General features: G+C 35.9%; 2 protein-coding genes across 6 annotated transcripts in view; one reads left to right on the top strand and one right to left on the bottom strand.

Annotated features, from left to right (window-relative positions):
- PRDM6 (PR/SET domain 6) overlaps positions 1–13,370 on the top strand; it is a 146,649-nt gene extending 133,279 nt beyond the window's left edge. For 2 of the 4 annotated variants that reach the window (XM_067315369.1, XM_067315371.1), the window contains one exon: positions 13,082–13,370. In XM_067315369.1, coding sequence (XP_067171470.1) covers positions 13,082–13,226 — 145 coding nt within the window. In that variant the 3' untranslated portion in view covers positions 13,227–13,370. Of the gene's footprint in view, positions 1–3,158; positions 3,240–13,081 lie in introns of those variants that run through there. The other 2 variants (XM_067315375.1, XM_067315374.1) reach the window with 2 other exon arrangements.
- The window catches only part of CEP120 (centrosomal protein 120), a 34,307-nt gene extending 13,231 nt beyond the window's left edge, over positions 1–21,076 (bottom strand). The window contains exons 1-16 of one of the 2 annotated variants that reach the window (XM_067315367.1): positions 20,856–21,076; positions 20,054–20,210; positions 18,845–18,959; positions 17,646–17,787; positions 16,147–16,295; positions 14,280–14,477; positions 12,159–12,386; positions 11,699–11,906; positions 10,521–10,634; positions 9,072–9,249; positions 6,904–7,053; positions 5,818–6,000; positions 3,339–3,435; positions 3,090–3,239; positions 2,104–2,193; positions 1,354–1,446 (exon numbers count right to left, since the gene is read on the bottom strand). In XM_067315367.1, coding sequence (XP_067171468.1) covers positions 1,354–1,446; positions 2,104–2,193; positions 3,090–3,239; positions 3,339–3,435; positions 5,818–6,000; positions 6,904–7,053; positions 9,072–9,249; positions 10,521–10,634; positions 11,699–11,906; positions 12,159–12,386; positions 14,280–14,477; positions 16,147–16,295; positions 17,646–17,787; positions 18,845–18,959; positions 20,054–20,210; positions 20,856–20,907 — 2,304 coding nt within the window. In that variant the 5' untranslated portion in view covers positions 20,908–21,076. The remainder of the gene's footprint in view (positions 1–1,353; positions 1,447–2,103; positions 2,194–3,089; positions 3,240–3,338; positions 3,436–5,817; positions 6,001–6,903; positions 7,054–9,071; positions 9,250–10,520; positions 10,635–11,698; positions 11,907–12,158; positions 12,387–14,279; positions 14,478–16,146; positions 16,296–17,645; positions 17,788–18,844; positions 18,960–20,053; positions 20,211–20,855) is intronic. The other variant, XM_067315368.1, reaches the window with a different exon arrangement.
- Positions 21,077–21,439: the final 363 nt, after the last annotated feature.

Genomic DNA, 21,439 nt, shown 5'->3' with positions numbered 1-21,439 from the left:
ATGATAGAAAAACTCATTATCTGTATTAGAAATTAAACAGTAGAAATTCCATTTGATACTTATACATCTTATATATCCTCCTGTATTGCCTTCCAGTTTAACCAATAACCTGCCGATTACTATATTTGGGCCACAAATATACTTGTTTAACTATTATAAAAATGAAGCCACCTGTATCTCTCACTTAACTTTCTAAAAGGAATTCCTAACTGAGAGAATTTTATATCTATAGATATAAAATTATATATATAGTTACGCAGTTAAAAATCTACATCTTCCCCTTCAGTGTAAAAACAACACTGAACTCACAGCTACAGTAAAGACAACATCTTTAGTTCAGTAAGATACCACTCTTCAAAATGAGTGCATGGAGACAATTTCATTGAGCTAAATAAGAAAACAGTCCTTGATATATCTGAACTTTCTAGAAAGATGTTAGTGGCCTGGATAACTGCTAGTTGAACAAAAACCTCCTCAAACTGCCCATTTCTCAAACTGTGTAATTGCTAAATGAACTCTAAATCATTTTGTCTAGACACTTTTGGAATCCACAGATACTCATTATCCCTAAACCTTCAAGACAATCTGACTAAATCTAGAGAAAGTTTTGAGACAAACATTTACGAGATTCAAAATAAATATTTTTACCCAGCCAGAAATTCATTCAGCCAAATGTAATCACCAGATTTTTTACATAGAAGCTAAAGGTAAAGTCAGATGTGATTTACAGTGCAAACTATCTTCACAGGTAGAAGCAGAGCCTGAGTGCAGAACAGGACACATGCAGGACGAGCAAGTCCTGTGTTGGGAGCGTTCTTAATTTGCAAGCTCAGAAGGGATTAATATGATAAAGACTATTATCCAAGCTGCAGGAGAAAAAAGATAGTTTACTGGAGTGACAAATCACCACAGCAGCCCACCTATAAAATTGTGAGAGTATTCTGGAGTAGGAAAATGGGAAGTTTCTTTTCTTCTATGCTCTTTTCCTATGACTAGCTTTCCTCAGGACTCCCATCCTGTTTCCCTGTCTTGCTCCCTAGATGTGGGGTGTGCATTGGAATCCAGTAATGGGGTGGCTACTGCTTTCTCCCTCATCCTCTTAGGTCCTGTCACTACTGAAGAATATAGGAGTGTGTTGAATTTTTATTTTAGTAAATATGCACAGCTGTAACAAATACTTGGCTCTAAAATAGTGCTCATTTTTGTATCAATGTGAATGCAGCTATTTCAGCTTTTATACAGAGGTCACTAATAATGTTTGTGTGCTGTCTCCATGTGAAAACTCAGAAAAATTTTACAGAAATACCTCATGCAATTGCAGTGTTTAAAAGACCAAACTTTTTTTTTTCCTACCTCTGATTCTGCACTAAAAAGCTGTCGCTCTCGCTTATCTAGATCTCTCAAGGTTTTCTGAAGTTGTTCTTCCAAAACAGCATATTCTGCTACCTTAAAAAAAAAAAAAGCAGCAGCTTTTTTTAGTCTTTTCCTGCAATAAAAAAATCTTTTAGGGAAGTCAAGAATCTAAATTTTAAAACTGGTTCTTCAATTTTATTATGATATAAAATATGGGCAATATTAGATTCAGAAATGTATTATATAAAATAAGTCTCCAAGTCTTAATGATGAAGTTATAATAGAGATCCTTTGCTTTTAATACAGTCCAGGCTCAGATATATGAACAGGTTACCATGCACCAGTAGATCTGTAGAGAAAATGCTTTTTGACCACGCAAATGAAAGGCAATTAAAGTTAAAGAGTCCCTGAAGAAAGAAAACTAAACTAAAGGATTTATAACAAGTATTCTGTCTCGATATTATTACAAAAGGTAGACAATGTAGAAGTTTCTAACTGAACATTAAATGACATCTATCACCAGTCTTTGTTTTGAAATGAAGTAAATCAAATAGTTTCTAGCATTAAGGGCAACCTTGAATTTTTTGCACTCTTGGTGGCTAGGAATATACATACTGATACACATTGCTGTGAAGACTGTTATGGCAAACCCTTGGTTTCATGTTGTAGTTACAAAATACCTAGTCTGATTTCATAGTAGTCTGGGATTTATGATGAGACTTTTAGAGAGTATGAGAATTAGTTTCTTACCTTTTTCTTCACTAATGCTTCTCTCTCTTTATCTCTTTTCTTCCATTCTTCTGCAAGTGCTTGCATATGGGCCATTTCCTTCTTCTTAAGCTTTTTAAAGCAAAAAAAAAAAGCCCCCCCCCCCAATTGTTGAAAGTGCAAAGCTAGTTACCAAGAAGTTAGAAACTCTCAGAAACACAAGAAGCTACCAAAACCCATATTTTCCTAGATCCATATAGTATATTTTAGCACATGAAGACCTTTCAGAGAAATTTGCAACTATAAAGCAGAGAGTACTGAGAGAATTAAGCCTTGACCAGCAAAATAAAAAAACTTTAAATTTAACACACGGACATACTGTAACTCAATGTTCAGTTCTGATACTGAACATCCTCTATTTAATTATGCTCAACAGCAGAACATAGCATACTTTCCACATATAGTATTAAAAAACAAGATGCAAGGTCAGTCTAAATTTGAGAAAAATATCCTAACTTAATAGAAACAGGAGTCTCAATGTCTTTCAGAAAGAAAGATGTGATGCTTTGTAAGAATGGTCATCTTCATTTTAAAAGCAACATTCATAGTTTAAGCAGAATTACTTTGACAGTGGAAAGACAACAGTAGTTTTGACTGAGAATAAAGAAACGCAACATTAATATTTAACAGTAATAATCTGGATCCTGAGTTCTATTGCATTCATAAGTTATGAGGGGAAATTCTGAAGGGGATATGCTGTATTTTAATTCCTAGCACCTACTTCAGTCACTTACTAAACAGTAAAGAGTTGGCATTCTTCCTTAAGACTATGGAAAACATTTGTGCACATCTCTTAAGTTTATGTATTCTGTACAAGCCAAATTTATTTCTTTTTTGAAAGAGTGGCATAGTTCAAGAAAAAATAATCTGCAGTTAATATTCCTCCCACCAATTTTGCTAAAGCTTCTCCAAGTCCTGCAATGTAGGAAATAGGAAAAAAAAAAAAAAAAAAAAAAAAGACTAAAAACCTGGTTTTCAAAAATGTCTTCTTGAATTTCCTTCCACATTTCTAACTCCAGTGCTGCTTTGTATTCCAGAGTTTCTCGAGGTTCTGGCTGGATTTCTGAAGCATGAGGCTGAGGGTGAGGAATATGCTGCTGCTGACCAGCACCTACACACTGATCATAATAACAGTGGATTTCTTTAATTTGAAAACTTTTCAATGAATTTTTCAATTAAAAGTTAAAGGGAAAGTATAAAATTAAGCGAAAGTTTACTTGAGAAGAATCCGACACCAGAACTTCATGCATTTTCACAAGCCCATAGTCTTCCAAAGTGATGGCATAAGAAAGCTCTGCTATTCTGTTACTTGACCTGTAAATTGCATCAGAACATTAAAATAATGAAGGTTGTTTAAAAAATACATAAGGTTAATTATAAGCTGACATGTAAAACAGCAAAGTTGAAATGTTGAAAGGTTTCCATGTAATCTCAGAGACTCTTTCAAAACAGCTGCCTGAGAGCCTAAGCATGTTCTCCCATATATATTCTTTTAATTTAAGGATGAATTTACAGATCTACAGTAAGTTTCTGGTCCATGACAGTTTCAGTAGTAGTTAAGAAACTTTCTGATCCTAAAAGATAAGCTTGTAATTGGGACCCTATTTAACTAATAGCTTACAATAGTAAACACATCCCTGTAGCAAGAGAATGTTTCAGATGTTTTATTTAGTCTTATATCTAACAAGTATACCTGCTGATAGCATTTTGCTGCTGAATTCATTCCGAGATATTCAATGAAATTCATTAGTCCTACTTTTTAAAAGAATGTTAAATATCTTTAAAAGCTATCCACAACTTTTATTATGGATTATTTATCCAGATTAGTTATCCATAATATAACAAATCACTTCACATACCATTTGTGCTAAGCCATCCATGGATTCCTAAAAACACATTTCTGGAAGCTTCAGAACAGAGAACTGACAACTTTAAATGGCTTAGAGTCTTATGGTAAATATCTGTTTTAGTACAGCACTAAAGAGTCCAGATAAGAGTGAAATATTTTTAAAATCTGTGTTCTAGAAACAGTTGCACTGTTTCAGTAGAACAGTTTGTCCCCAAGTGTCCTATCTCTGCAAACATGGACAAAATGCAGTACAACAAGGGTAATTTTCTGCTTAGAAAGATGTTAATAGAAAGAATACACACAGAAATCACACAGCTGAGGGTTACCACTACTCTAACGTGAAAGTGCACTGTAGTATAGATCTGCAATAGGTCAGAAGCAACACTGTGGTTTCAGCTATAACCACACACTGATGTAAAGACAACTACTCAGTCATTTAAAGCCTGGAAGCTATAGTATTAGATATCAGGTAATTTGCTACAAAAGGCTGCAGAAGTTAACCTGGCTCTGATTTCCACAGAATTTTTCTGTTCCAGTAAATATAAAAAGATTTTGAGCATGGCCATTTTTATTATATCAACTAAAAGAAGACACTAAAATATTTTCAGAGGCCTGCAATCTTCTATGCTGTTATTTCAGAGATAAAAATGACTAAATTTGTACCATACCTAAATTAACATAAATTACTGCATTAATTTCTTAATACTTTCTATTTTGCGCTGATAAAAAAATAAAATTCAAGGTAAGAGAATTCAGAAATAGGAGTTATTGAAAGTCAGTTTAACATATTAGTGTATAAAGAATATACTAGTGTTAGGCCAAAAAGAGCAAAGCTAAAAAATGTGTCAGCACAGCAAAACGCATAAAGCTAATTATATTTTTGAGAATGCCATCTAGTGGTAATTAAATTTTGTGCAAAAACAGGTCTCATTTCAACAGTAACTCTTTCTCTTGAGAGAAGCATCAAAGTTTAACATACAGTGAAATCATAAAAAAAGACTCTTCACAGGATCAGGCCATGTTATCTTTCACATAATAAAAATTCTAGCAATCTTCTAGCAGCTTCGGGGGAGGGAAGATATCAGTTTGTGTCAATCTGCTGATTTTTGCACCCCCTCTCCCCCCATCAAAACTGTAAGTTTTATTTAATTTAAAAGTTTGTGAGTTTAAACATGATTTTCAAAATACTTACAAACTACTAGAAAAAAAAACAAACAAATCTAAAGTGAAAAATAACCAGGACTTCCTTCAAACAAAAGCAACCTACTTCTTGAGATTATAAATTTCTGTTATGCATTTCTAGTGTCCTCTCAAATTAATCACTATTCTGTTTTACTTTTGCTATTTATTTTTGGTTTCTCATTCTCTAAAACTTCTAGTATGACAATAAGAGATTTTATAAAATGTTTGAAATAAGTATTTACATATTGACAGAAATATCTTTGCTGCAACTTTCAAAGGTTTTGCAAAACAACTCTTTTACACAAAAAGACCAACAGGAATCCTAGCTGCGATTTTGTTGACATTCAATTAGTCAACATTTCTTACTTATTTTCAGATTTTATCAAGAAAGTTAGGAGTGTTGCAAATAATTGCTAAAATATGAAAAATCTATATGATGAATGTCCTCCTCATTTTGTCTGCAATAGGGCTATCGGTGCATCTGTGCGACTGGAACACATGCCTTTCAAGAATGCCTCAATTTTTCAAGTTAAAAACAACATTTTTCAAATTAGAAAAAAAAAGAAAGTAAACAGGAAGAGCTTGCCCCTTTTTCAGGAAGATATTAAACAAACAAATCTTCAGATCTAGCTACAATTTTGGTAATTTTTGAAAAAGAGTTTTACCTTTGTGCTGCTGTGACACTGATTGTTTCATTATAGGTCTGGCGCCAGCACTGTTCACCATTAGCACCCAAGAACCGGGTTTTTTCCAAACCCAAAACATTTGAAAGCTGAAGTCTTGCAATCCCTAGAAGCAAGTCTTTGGCTATTTTATCCTTGTGCCACAATTCAACCAGCAGGGGTAACCTGAAACAAAGGAATGATTTTAGTGGCAGCCATCAATACAAAAGAGGACACATTCCTTTTCCTTTGGGACAAGAACCTCTCCTTCTAAACATATCTTCCCAAATCCGTGCTGGTCACAACTGTCAAACAGTAACATGGGCTTACTCCCTCTCATTCAGAGGGGAATGAGACTGACTCCCAGCTTTGTACCTTCTCCATCACTGACTTTGGTCAGGTCAGCACTCCTTTTTTCAGTTATTACAGGGAACAATATTGCAGTGAAAATGATTGACTGAATATTCTTTAAACCATATTTATATGTATTTATAAATGGAGAGGATCTAGAGGTATAGTCACTGCCACTCACAGAATTTCTGTCCTTTGCCTTTTCTTTCAAAATACCACTATTCTGACAATTGCTTTATTCCACATCTTAATCACCTATCAACAGCTGGTGGAATTATTTCTAGGACAATTGTGCCACAACCTTCATCAGTGTACTTAACTTTCTTAGCACTTACTGTATTTCAGAGATACCTGATAGTCAAATATTAAAAAAAAGAAAAACAAACAAAACTATCTATTTCAACAGAAATAAGAGTGCTTTGTTAAAGTAATTTATCAACTTCTAATTTAAGAACATACAGCAATAGCATCACCTGTTTTGGTAAGCAGTAGTTCCTACATGAATCAATATTCACACAGAAGAGCAAGAATTCTAGAATCCTTGTCTTTAAATTCAGTACTGTACAAATTGGAAGAGCAGTGTTTTAAATTTTCTTTGTTATTAATGCTTGGATTTTTTTTTTTTTAACTAAATTCTCAAACTGAAGTGAAGATCTTAACTAAAAGATTTGAACCTTTGATAAAACCTGAGATAAAAGACCTTCAGTGTAATTAAGATAAAAAGTAGTAAGTTGCCACCTGAAGAATGTGTCTTGAAGCTGATGAGGTGTTGTCGCAAAATCAAATGCACAGTAGGATTGGGGAAGAAAAACTTCCGTATTCTTTCTGATTTCTACAGGTGGGTTTGTCATAATAGGTGCTGCACTGCCAAAAAAGGGATACGAGTACCTAATGAAAATAACAAAAAATAATCAAATAACAAATATATACTTTCTTCTTATACTTCTACAACAGGAAAACCAATTTAAAAGTCTTGCCGGGGCACAAGTTGTATTAAAGTCAATGGAAGTTGCATAAATATATCCAATAGTGAAATTTTGCTCTCAAATATTCAAAAGTTTTTATTTACTTGGCACTGATCCAGCATCACTTACATTTGTTGTTACCTTGATGAAAAAGTTTTAACAATCTATGCTGACATTCAGGACCATAGGAGTTAATCTTTGTTAAATTAAAGTTCTGTTTCTCACTCTCAATAAAAATTGTGGAGGAAAGGAATATTATATTCAGATATAGATAACTATATAAAAGCATTTAATTAAAAGAAGTAAATATAAGTATACTTACAACTAACACTATCTGCATGGTTTAACAAGAAGTAACTGATAACCAAGTATACTTTTACCCAGTGTCAGAACTGAAACTTGGTTATCAGAAGTCAGGTAGCTTTTCTGATACGATTTACAATGTGGCCTGATAAACAACTCTATTTGCACAACTCAGTGAATGATAAAATTACAAAGTGGAAGCCAAGAACTTCTTGAACTGGCCTTGCTATCAGAACAGAAAAAAAACAAAAAATTCCCCCCAAACCCCAGAACTGTATTCTCAAATTGATGCTGTCAACTAAGTTACTAATAAAATAAATAATGCTGCATCAATTGCTGCCACTTATAAATGCCATACTTCAACTGCTTATGTAAATACCATTTAAAGAGTTGGTTTAGACCTGAATGAAATAATGCTCCAGATACGCAGTGAAAATGCAACTGATCAGAAATCTTAGCTTTGAAGCGTTTCACTATTTCTCTTTTCAATTTCTTGCCATATTCATCATTGAATGAAAAAGAAAAGGTAGTGCGTGAAATAGCAACTAACATAGCAGTAACAACTGCTATGAACCACTGAATTCACATATACCATCAATACACGATATTCTCTATCAGTAGAGCTTTTTTTTTTTTTTTTAAACAAATAAACAAACAAACAAGACTATCCCTGCATCAGTGAACTCTTGGTCCTAAATGCTAAGGAAGACCTAAAACAAAACAAACAAAAAGACAATAAAATAAAATTTCTCTTTACTGGAAATGTAAAAAATTATTACCTGAATATAGAGATGCTGATTTCAATGCTCTTGTTTTCACTGATATTTCATCCTTTTAGTCCTTATTCCTCCACCTCTCTGTCTCTGACCTGCAGGGACTAATAGATCACCCTCCTCCCTGCTAACACTGGCTTATGCTTCAGAATTGCTCCCATACTTTTCTTTCATGTTACCAGGAAGTAATGTAATCAAACTAATCTCTAAGCAATTGTTCCAAACTAGCAGGTGAAGCTTGCTGCTTTTCCTTCAGACACAAAGCTCATGTATCCAGAAGCTTTCTTCTTTTTTATAACCTCCTGAGTCAATCTAATAACAGATGCTACTTCTTCCTAATAATAAGCTTTGCCTCCGGTATGCAGAGACCATCAAAATGATACTACACTGGTTCTTCCCTTTAAGGTGTAAGTGTGCTTCCTTTTAGATTCAGTATCTCACACAAACCACAAGTTTATCTGTAGCTTACTGAAACACAACAAGTAGCTCTGTGGAAACATGGAAGCTACAGAAATCACTCCTTCAGTCAGCTGGAAAGGTAGCCAGAAAGCAAGGTAACGAGTAATATTCCTTTTCCTCTAATGGCTGAATAGTGATCTGTATTGCCTGGGCTCTGATACTCAAGTGAGACGTAATAGAAATTCCAATGCAGGCGAAGCATTATATATTGCCTTTGATGCTACAATTCTCAGAAGCTGAGTGATGAACCAGCTGAACACTTCAAAATGTTTGGCTACTGAAAAGTGGCTACGTGAAGATAAAAAGCATCAGGCAGCATGTTGCCACTGATAGTTCAAATTAGGTGTTTTTTGTATTGAAAAATGCTATTACTGCCAAGAATAAGATCAACCAAAATAAATCATACCTTAAAATGCAATTTATTGGAAACCCAACTTCCAGACCCCGTATACTTTGTAAATCTATTGAAAAGCAAAAATGGTGAGAGGCTGCTGGAATGACAATTTTCTGTGCTGAAGCAGGCTCAGAAGAACTCGATGCACCCACAGGGCTGGACTGAGATACAGCTGCTGGAGCATTCTCAGCTGAAAATACAATGAAGGGATTTGTGCATGTTTTTATAATCTTTTTATAATATATTACAGATGTGCCTCACATTTTAAATGCAAGTAAATACAGAATGTTTCCCAAAAGACTTCTATTCCTTCTAATACAGGTTAATACTAACTATGAAAAATAGTCATTCCACTTGTAAACTGCTGCTTAAAAAACAAAATAATATACTTTACAGAAGACAATGGTTTTCCCATTGCCTTTTGTTTTTAAAGCTATATAAATACATATTGCCAGGAAAAAGTATATATAAACATCTAAAATATTCAGTTCTACAAAGGAATGGTGCAGGATTTTAGTCTTTCATTTCAACAGTTTATGTAACTGTTCCTAAACCACCTGAGTGCACACAGACAAAGCTAGCTTACAGAAAATAATTTGAACTAACTTAGTTTGCTTTGAATTAACCTCTTTTACTTGAGACTGAAAAAGACAGAGCACCAAGTCAATTGCACTGCCTCAGGTGAGGAAGCTGCAATTTCTGTTCCCAAGCTGAAGGTTAACTATTGAAAGAAAACCTAAAGTGCTATAGCTAGTTCTGTAAATAGCACAACTGCTCATCAAAAAACACTTATTGCTATAGGCATTTTATAAGCAGGAAACAGAAGCTACAGTAAGCGGCCTGTCCAATTGCATCAAGTTCGTCACGGAAGTCATCCAGCCTTCTCAAGCCCTTACGCTGGTGCCTCAACCTCCAACTGTGCCTTCAAAGAGCAACAAGTCAAACTGCAAATTTTACAGACAAGGTCTCTGAAAGGCAGCCTCCAAAAGTGTGTAAGATTCTAAAGCAGAGAAAGAGGCAAAGAAACTGTCAGAAAAACGCTCAATTGTCTTTTATAACTGCTAGCTGTTCTAATGGTCTTTCTTCCTAATCATCTTAAGTGTTTCAGTTTTTGTCATTTAAAAAAAAATACATCGTTGCTAATATTGGGACTTCAGTTTTTCTGATGATGAAAATAAAACACTCCATAAACTAACAGTAAAAATATAAAAAAAGAAAAATGCAGTAATACTTCAATATCAGCAAGTCAGCATAACATAGGAATGAATTTAAATAATTTTCAGCCATTTCAGGTAAAAATTAATGTCACTGAATTGCTTTGTGTAATTCAATAGCTGGATAGAATTTTAAGACACAGGAATATAAAACTGCAAATAGTCTACAGTTAAAAATGGATCTAAACTACTACTCTGTTCAAATTCCATTCAATGTACTAATTTTGAAAAAATTATTTTGCATTACTGGAATTTTGCAGCTCTGACAATAAAGGTGACTTTGCTCTGCTTTGGGATTTGCAAACTGGTAGCTCCTCAGTGTACTGTTTGTTAACTTCTTTGCAAGACTCAGCCACCAGCCCTGAAACATAATTGTGAAATGACAATGTTTTTCATCTTGCCGAGGCATAGAGAGCTATTAAAACAAAACAAAGCAAAAAAAACAAAAACAAAAAAGCAACCCTGGACTTTTCTTAACCACAGATTCAAATATATTACAGTGATCATAAAATTTTTTCTTTATATGTTCTTGATATGTTTGATATAAAGGGCTTAATCCTTGCTTAGATAAGGTGTGTCATGATTAAAAGAAATTTGTCTGATTTAGCAGACAAATTGTGGGAGCAAGTCAGAGATTTTTCTCTACAGAACTGTGCCTCTATAGGATCAATCTCAAAAGACCAGTAGTAGAAGTATAATTAGAAAATAACCATTCAGCTTTCTTTGCTAAACGTTACTGAAGACAAAGCTAACAAATACATTCTCTCTTTTGAGCTTTACTCTTTGATCTTTGTTGCTCCTCATCTTCTCCCCCAACATGGCCCTTAAGTTAAAGTCAAACAAGCAAAAGCCTTAGAATAGCTCTGTGGGTTATCAACGCCCTATGTTCTACAACGGGATTAATGTTAAAACAAACAACAAAAAAAACCCACCTGCTTATCTTTGTCCAGGAATTTGTATAGTACAAATGTTTTTGTATTCACAATTGATTATGCCAGACAGTAGAGAAAGTTCCTTAAAAATTTTAACCTCACGCTTAAAAATCCTGCATTTCCTCTACCTTCCTATTTAATAAATGTGAATGGTGGATCACTTCATCTCTTCTTCAGACAAATCAGTTTCTTCATGGCTTTGTACTGAACCTCCCCATTCTCAAATTCAGAAAAATCCAAACATTTCTGGTATTATATTTCAAGCTGCTGACCATCCATGTCACTTGTCATCTATGCAACCATATCCCCAATCTGGCTCTTCCAATTGTTTTCAACAACTACCATGTTCAAATTACATCACTTGCTCTCCTACTGTTAATTCTTCCATGTAAATAGTTCTTACTTGCCTGAAACACATGTCCACAAGTAAGTAGTATGTGATTCAAAATTGAACTTTACAACTAGGGGAAAAACATATATATAAAACACATACCCTTTTTATTTAGTTTTGTGCCTTTGTCAGACTTAAGACCTTCCATTTCACTTTCTGTTGCTTCATCTTCTGTGGGAGAAGACTGGTCAGTATGAGATGGGACAATCTGGTATCTCTGCTCCAAGACCTCTGTTTTTCTCCTAGTAGGTGAAAGAACTTTCTTCTGTGGGTGTTCAGGTTCAGTTGCAGCATTTAAGGGGATGAAAGGCTGAATGAAATGATACAGTTTTATTGACCATCACTTGCATTGAAAATTTTTGTCTATGACATTTTTATGGTTTGAGATTATTTTTCTGACACAGATAAAAATGAAAAAATGAAAGGATGATTCATATAATGCAACTTATTCCTTCAGGGTTTTCTTCACATACCTAAGTGTCAAATATGATTTAGAAATATCTTTTAAAAAAAAAAAATTGTGCAACAACATCTAAACCAAAAATAAATTAGTGAGCTATACCTGGGCACATAAGCTTTCCTTTTGCAGAACTACAGATACTCCAACAGTAGGAGCCATGTCCAAAGGCAACTGTGGTAGTTTTTGTTTAGCTCTGTTTGGTGGAACAAGGATGAACGCTCCTTCTATTGCCACAGGGCGCTGATCGATCTCTGCATTTCCTTTCTTCAGCAGTCCAGACAGTGGTATTTCAGTGCTTCCGAGAGACTGGTCCCCACAGCAAAGATGGATCTGTATATATACAAAAGTGCTAGAAAGTAACTGGTGTGTGTATTTCCACTTGAAATGTCTGAATTTGGACTTCTGCTAGAGGTAGCATAAAAATAATAATTAAAACCTGCATCCTTACTCTAATCCCTTTATGCTGAGAACAAGGGTTGGAATAGTATAAAAAGAGCTATGGAATTTCAGTATTGAGGAAGTGGGGATTTCCCTAGTGCTAGTATAGTAGCATATCACTGCAGGCTACCTGTCAAATTTTTTCTGGATGACAAATTCAAATTTTTAAGTGCCTTTAAAGGACAGTATGGATTGTATATGGTGTAAGCATCTAAAATACACCATGACAAGATACAGAAGAAGGAAAAAAAAAAATCAAGTTCTTTGAAAGTTCAGCCTGTGTGCATATATTTAGACTCCACTTTAATAGCAAGGGTTTCAGGAAATAAACTTTGTTCTTAATTCCTGATACCAATCTTTATTCCCTTTTCCACAAACTTGACCCAATTGTTTCCTCCATCCACAGCTTAGTATATATATAAACACTCTAGTGAAAGACGGATCTAAAAAAAGTCATTTATTTTCCTCAGTGAAAGTTTTTCCTTGAAATGTACATACCAATTTGATATTTCCTCAGATAAAAAAGGTCAGTTCTGCTCCATTTTAGCAGATGAGATCAATTTATTCTGATTCTTTATATTTAACAGACTTTTTGTAGAAGATGAAGACTTCAGTGCTACAAGGTTCCAGCTACCAATCTATCTAGCTATATACATCTCCTTAACTTCAAGAAGCTTAGTCAGAGGTCAGAGAAACAAAGCTGTAAACCAACAAGCGGATCTGACCTCATGACAGATACTGTTCTGAATTCTTCAAAATGATGAAAAAATAACACAGATGAAATATGTAAGTACATAATATTTTGTATCAAGACAACAGACTTACATCTGATTAAATTCCTAACACATCAGTGCCTATGTTTTTCTAAAGAAAAATTTTCATTAGAAAAATATTTAACGTTGTGACATAAAATTCTGAAGCAAAGTTAAACAAAACCTTTTTCTAAACTAACAAACAATAACAAAGCTAAAATGGTCCATATAAGTTTAAACCCTATAATCTAGTACAGAGAAGGCAAAAGAGCAACTTTTAAAAGAGTCCAGATCCAAGACTTACATTCTATAACTAACACTTGCCTTATTTACCAACCATCTTATTAAAAACCTTATACTGTTCTCAGTAAAATTGTCTCTTGTTTTGCAACCAGTTGAATGTGAGCCAAAAGCACATCACTGCAGAGACTTTAAATACTACCCAATGTTTAAAGACTAGGCTAAAGATAAGCACTATCCCAAACCAAATATATGGCTAGAGTTTAATTTAAAAATTAATGTCTGGCAGTTGAGAAATTAAAAAAAAAAAAAATCCAGAACTCTCCCTTTATTCACAAACAGTGCTGATGGCAGTGAATCTGGAATCTCAGCAAGAGGCTCCAGTGACCTGAGCAGCTGCTGCGGGTAAGGTTATCACAGGCAGCACAAAGCAGGGCTGTGGCTTGCAGATGGTCTGAGTCCAGAGGATGTCCCAGCACTCAGAGCTGTTGAAGATGCTAAATTAGCCCACTGGGGGTACCATGTTTCAGCAGTGCCTTTTGTCATGACATGCAACTGCACCAGCTTGCTATAGCTGCCATATTAAAGACACTGTACTCTCTCTGAGCTGAGAAACTTGCTAATAGGGTTTCCCTCATATCAGTTTTGTTTTGCAGAGGAAGAATCACTTTATATTTGGGCCAAAAATAATGCAGTATAGTCTAGCTTTGGAAATGGAAATTCTTTCCAGTTTCAAGGTGAGGGGGGAAATTTATTTCATTTACATAATCATGTTTGAAAAGAAACAGCTTACCTGCAATTTTGACTGTGCACAAAGATAAACTTGGAGAACATCAGTTGTGCTACGTATTCGAACTGAAGCTCTTTCTGGCTCAAAGTTTGGATTAATTAAATCAGTGAAAGGTTCATTTGTGACATCATTTCCCAGTAATGAGTAGTAGAAGAAAAACTCAGGCTGTCGTTCCGGAAGCTTCACAGTACTAGGAACTAACTAAAAAAAGAAGTGTGAAAGAAGAATGTCTCTTTTTCATTAATATATAGTTACAGTAATCCTTGAGCATTAGTTTCGAAATTAAAGAGCTTAAAAATGATGTCAAGCTTCAGAGCGGCTGATCTCAGTCCCAGCTTGCAGTACATTAATAAAAAATTAATGGAAACACTTTTACATTATTGCTCAAGCTGAATAAAAATCTTACTTCACAAGCAAACCACTAACTTTCAGAATGGCTCATTTTCAATTAGCTGTAAGATGTATTGGCACCAAGGGCTGTAACAATATCAAATATTTAGTGAAGTCGGGCACTGTACAAATACTCAGAAATAAACAGTGCCTTTACAAAATATTTATAATTTAAATAAACAATGCAGCTTAGACATCAAGTTATATAATCTTTTATTTAGTCACCTAAGTTATTAGAACAGGCAGAAACAGAACTATTCCATCCCTTAGCTATTGCAACTGTAAGTTCAATGCTAAAAATGGCACAATCTGCCTCAGAGTGATCACAGTGGAGTTTATTTCATATAGACCTCTAATTCTGACATAGAAAATCTAAGCACTTTCTCTGAAGAGAGTTCATCATATCCTATGAGTTTCACAGCAAATAAAACCTGACTTGACATCAGATTTTCATAGTAACTTGGGCCTGCCCATACTTTGAAATCAGCCAGTGCAGAGAAACCCCAAACTGTATCAGTGCAGCACAGCAGAGACACAGTAGCTGAGGTCTCAAATAGTGAAATAGTCACATTAGCATGGTACTTCATGCACACTGATAAGTCTTTCCCTTTGGTAGGATATGAAGTCTACCATTTCATACAGCTTATGGTTCTGACAGGTATTTAATTTTATGCAAAGTTTGGCATATGTGCACCACATTCCATTGAATGCTAAGTTTTATCAGCTGTGTACTTTCAATTCAAGCTTTAACAGCTGGACAGCAGTAGGATTTAAGCTTAATGTACCTGTAACTACACTTGAAGAAACAGAGTAATTACATTTAGTTGCTACATTCTGACCTTTATCTGAAAAATGGCTAAGCTTACAATATGCCTGAGATAGTTATTTCCTGAAAGGACACTATTTCTACTGGAGAATTTCCTGTAGATCAAGTGGCAGGAGTTTGTATTGGATAAACCAGTTTCAGGCCTTTGGTCATCAAGTGCATATGGTTGTACTAGTATGTCATATACAGAAGAGTGCAGTCAAATCTTAATTTCAAGATCAGCTTTAATTCTAACTTTAGGCAAACTTCTCCAGAGTCAGTAAAATCTGATGCTTTGAAGTCCTCCCCGTTCAGCTGAGGTGGTGAAGTTCAGTCCTCCAGCATACTTATTATACTGTCATTATTTTCTGATTTTGAAGAATTGTTCATAAGATTAATTCTATATTGTCTGTTCAGACACCTTTTACAGTAATGCACAGTTTATAAAAACATTACAATTTAATGTCCCAAAAGAATAATAATCTTTCACTTGTAATTTGAAATGTAAGCACTACATAAAATTGAAATTCAAATTGATCTATATTAATTCAATAAGCAGATAAGACTATTTATTGCAGAAGACTTACAAGATAACAAAAATCCTAAAGTAGAAATATGTCAGAATACAAATGTAGCAAGTACTTCTTAAAAACTAAATGTAGCAATGAAACAAACCTGTTCTAGCTGTGTGGCAAATGCAATAGTTACAGACAAAACAAAGTAGTCTCTACAATACTCTGCTGGTCCAATTTGATGATAGCCCTCCTCTTCATTCAGGACTGCTACAATACTTTTAGGGTCCAGTCCAGAAAGAAGGGTGGATACTAAGAAAGGAGAAGGGGAGAAAAAATAAAATAAAAATAAAGACAGAGTAACTTAGCATGATGTACTCAATCGCTGCTTCTTTGTAATCATATTTAAAAAAAATTACCTTTATTTTTAATCTTCTTTCTACAAGTACACTACAAAGTTGGATGTTTGGTTCCATAGCATTTCAGCATAAAAACCTAAGCCCCTAAATACAGCTACAAAAAAAAAATTCCTAAATTAATTTCAATTCAGTGAGAATAGATGTGTTTTGAAGACAACGCTGGATAGAATGCTAGTGTGTATTTTAATTTAGTGTTACAGTGATTATTAAAACCTGGAACTTAATTTTATTAGGCTGGATTCTAGTATGCTGCCTTCTCTCTGACTAGTTAAATATGAGGGAGCATGATGTCAGCTGGTCCATAGTCACTGTTTCAAAGAAGTTAGCCTGCAAAAACTCAAGGTATTTCAAGTGCCTACAGCCCTCTAACGGATCCAGCTCTAGCATGAGCTAAAAATATGTCACTAAATAGATCCTATAGACCAGCTGACTCATGGAGAGTTCACTGTATCAAAGAGTTTACATTTGCTCATCTAGATTTGCTCATCTATATTTCTGTATCAGAGGACAAATACAAAGCCTCTCCATGGGAATATACAATATGCAAACCAGTTTCTACTGCCTAGCACTCAACACTTACCGTTTGATATGTTTCACTAATTTTGAGAGAAGTGTAGAATAGAATTCAGAAGTGGAATGAATCCTTGCAGTTAATCTAAAGGGGACCTAACCTCAAAAAATTATTATCAGCATAACATGATTTATGTATTGAACAGTTCAGTTTAGAGGAGGAAAAAAAAGTCATTTACTGGTTGGCCTGCTTCTCTTTTCTGAATTATTGCACTATTTTATAATATTCCAATACTTTGTAATATTATAATACTGTATTAAATTCCAGCTGCACTACTTTGTAATCACACTACTAGAACTACATCCTATGAAGTTCTTCCTTTCTTATTTCTTTAGTTACAAAACTTTCCAGAGTCCTGAAATGTGTCTAAAATGCTGCCAGAAGTAACTGTGCATCTCCAATTCCCTCAGTCTTAAAGATCTGCTAGTTTGCATCTCTGTCCACCTGAAAGTCACACAATTGCCAAAGTGAAGCATCCTTATAACAGAGTTTATACCCATCATGACAACGTGCATTAATTGGCTGTAAATTATCTGTATAGGAAGTGCTATAACAATAAAGTGCTCTTTGGGCTCAAAACAATACAACATTTGCAAAAAGTGCTATACTCTTCCTGCATAAGAAACACCTTTCTGAATTAAAAGTCAGTGATATTTTTATTCTGCTACTTACCTTTTCCTTCTCTAGGAGGTGCCTCCTTTGCTTTAAAACCATCCACCACTGCTTTTGTATCAGTTTCCAACACAACACCTACTTGTAACTCAGATTTAAATTTAGTGTACTTGTTACTAAGTAAAGGATACCATTTTGGTGTCTACATAATTAAAAACAAAAAAAACAGAAATAAAAACCAAATACATTAAAAAAAACAGGAAAAATCATAATGTAATACAGTTACAGAATAAATAAATTTGCTCTTGCCTTTCCACCATACTATTTACAGGAAAGTACCTCAATAGGTATTTCAAAAAATGGTCTGTTTTGACTAAGCTATTAACTTACTAACAAAGATTCTATACAGTGATTCCCAGAAGAAGAGCTGAACATATTCTTTTCCACTGACTGGCACATTAAACAAGTCAGCAAGCAAAACATTCTATAAATCCTTAATTAAAAGAGAGAATCTTTAAGTTCTCAGCTGAAAGACTGCATAGGAAACTACATGAATCACAAATCCTGAAGGTTTACGATGCCAAATAAGAAACCGGGGTCCTAGAAAATCCAGTGATGTTTTGACCAAGTGGAACATAGTTTTGATGAATTAGACTTATGTAAACAATTATATTATGTTGAGTCCATGCTGTGTTAAGAGGCTAGAACATGTGGTCCATTGAAGTCACATTCAGTCATCTAATTTGTGTTTCAGAATTGTGTTTGCCTAAAGTATAACTTATGATCACCTAAGAAATCTTCCAAAGAGGCCCATTAAGACTTTCCTTTCTTTCTTTTTTTAAGCAAGTCTAAAGTCTTGATTTGACAATGGATACTCAGTTACTCTGATAAATTTTCCAGGTGGTTAAATTGTGGCAATTAAAAGTGTTCCTCACAAATGTTTCATTTTTCAAATTCAAAAGTGTAAGAATTTAAGAAAATCTCCATAGTCAGTTTTTTCATTCTTCAGCAAGCAGCTTAAAGTATTTCATCATTTAAATAAGATGAATACAAAAGCATTTTAGTTTGTCCGTGTTATTATATAGAGAGTTAAGATGTTTAAAAAAGAAAATTTTGAAATAGGTGATCAAATAAAAGTCAGATTTCTTCAAAACAAGACCCAAAAGTTACATCCACTCCTTATATCGAGTTCTCTTGTAACTGTAACAGTACTGTTGTCAAAACATCAATTACTAATATTTTTAGAGCTAATAGCATACCTGCTTCTTTTCCTGGACAGCTCTTAAATCAAGTACAATATAGCCTATGTTCTCTTTAGTTGAAGTTACAGGATCCAATGCAAAACACTGGAGTTTGATAGGTGTACGCTGCAGCCTGTAAGAATAACTCAGCTGAAATCAAAAATATAAACATAATCTCTGCAACTGCACTTAGCTCACAAAAGTAATTCACAAGTTTCAAGCACATTGACAATATAAAATTTACTGAAATTTGTTACATAACTAGTTCTGATAAGTCTGCAACTAAGTTTACATCAAACTCCTAAAAATTGAGCATTAAGTGAGACAGAATTAGCAAATCAATAAGTTTTGTAAAAAAAGGAGAGGTAGTGACAAATAAATCCATTCTAATCTATATGAAATAGGTAGAGCCATTCACATAAAATTGGAATTTCAGCTGTGAGGGCATTTTAAAAGTATGACTTACGTGAAAGAGTTATGTAAAAATATCTAGAAACATAGACAAGGTCTTTAGCATAAGGTACACTTTGAGATTTTTCTTTCCTCATAAAGTTAATATGGCCTTTTCAACTTCTTGACAAAGATGTTTCCCAGTGGTTTGAGCAATAGCAGTTCTGCAGGATTATCCACACTTGTCACCGCTGAGAATATAGCTTCCCAGTTTTGTAATTTTGCCATATTGAGCCTACACTGGACAGAACCATAATATCACATCCATATTTCTGGTGAGGACCAAATGACAGTTATGGAACCCAAACTCAGTTTTCCAGCTCTTCTATCTGATGTTCTTAAAAATATTTTAAGTAGGCTTTTCAGGTTTGAAATTAACCTAACTCTATTGTGCTTCATGACACAGCATACATAAGAAAGCTTGAATTCAGTGCTCGACTTTTAGTGTAACTAATTTGCTTTTATGTGTATATATATATAAAAAAATATATAAAATGTATATAAATATATATATGTATATATAAATGTATATTATATATATATTTTTTTAAATAGGGCAAATATAATCTTCAGATTGTTTAAACATCACTTATCTTGCCTCATACCGCTTTTGTTTGTTGTGGCAACAATATGGTATGTCAGTGTATAGTTAAAAGACAGTTTCTAAAAAATTCAGATGACAGTAACACAAAAATCATATTTCACTAGCAGTAGAGATGAGAAAACTTATTTCCAAACGAAATTAACTTTATTTCGCACTTAATCTTTTAGTGTTACCTGTGCTGATGAAGTGCTTTCCTATCAAGTTCCCAAGCCAATTCAGTGGCAAATTCAGGCTGATCAGTATGCTCTACAGGATCGGTAGCCAGCTGTTCACCGTCAAACTTCGCTTCAACTATAAGCATACGCTTTGCTCGTTTTGGAAAATAGCGCCCTGCAAAAATACACAGTATAATTACCAGGCACCATCACTGGTGGTGGGGGGAGGTGGAAAAACGCACAACACAAGAGGTCAGCATTATGTCATATAAGAAATAATCACATAAAATACATTTTCCACATCATCTTTTTTGAACTTACTTACAACTCTGTTCTTCCATAAGGAAAAGCTAAAGAAGTCGCTTTCTTTAGCCTAGAGGAAAGATGACTAACGGGACACACGGCCTCTGCCTACATAAAGGCCTCATTCAGAGGGAGCAGTAACCAGCTATTCGCTATCCTCTGGCACAGACTGTGATAAGGGATTTAAATGACAACAAAGGAAGCTTAGATACGAGGAAAGTGTAACGCAAGAACACTTAGAGTTTTTCAGGAAAGCAAGGATGTTTTCACCATTCCTTTAAATAATATTTGGGGCAAGCAGCTCCCAGAAACAGGCTGGGAAGAGCTGATCCATGTCGCCGAGAATCACCGCGGTGACCCGGCGCCGACCCAACGCCCTCCGAGCCGGCGGCGCCGCCAGCCTCCCGCTGCCCCGCCGCGGCCGCCCGCGCCGCTTCAGCACCACCGGCTCGTCCCGCGGTGCTGGACGGGGCTTCGCCGAGGGGCGGCGCAGGCCCCGTCCTCGGCCCCCACCTACCTTCCAGGATGGAGACCACGATCAGCAGCCGGTCGGCGGCTCTGGACACCATCTCCCCGCTCCGCCCGGCGCTGCTCCGGGGCGCGGGGGGAGGGGGAGAGGCAGGAGGCGGAGGCGATAGCCCGGCTCGCAGCGGCGCCACTCACGGCCCTTTGCCGCCGCGGAGCCTTTAAACGCCAACCGCCGCCTCCCGCCGCACTTCCGCCTAGCAACGGCGGCGCCCCCGCCCGCTCCGCGCGTCGCTTCCGGCCCTGGCGGCGGGGCGCTGCGGCGGGGCCGCCGCTCCGAGGCCGCCGGCGGGAGCGGAGGTAGCGCCCCTGGCGGCGAGGAGGGCAGCCCTGGCGCGGCGCGGGGCGGCGGGCGCCCTCCTCGCCGCCAGGGGGCGCCGCCGGGGGGGGGTGCGGCCGCCATTTGCCTGGGCGGGCGGGAGCTCGCGCGCGAAGATTAAAGGCTTTGGGGCGTCTCTGGCCCGCAGGCTGCAGCTGCGGCGTGGCCGTAATCGCTCACCTAAGCCCGGCTAGATCCGGGACGTCCAGTGCCCGCGTATGTCAACTCTTAATTGCCCGGTTGTGGCTTTCACCCTC

This window comes from Apteryx mantelli, chromosome Z, assembly GCF_036417845.1.
Source record: "Apteryx mantelli isolate bAptMan1 chromosome Z, bAptMan1.hap1, whole genome shotgun sequence".
Taxonomy (NCBI): Eukaryota; Metazoa; Chordata; class Aves; order Apterygiformes; family Apterygidae; genus Apteryx; species Apteryx mantelli.
Note: the sequence above shows the minus strand (reverse complement) of the source record. Positions and strands in the feature narration are given on the sequence as shown.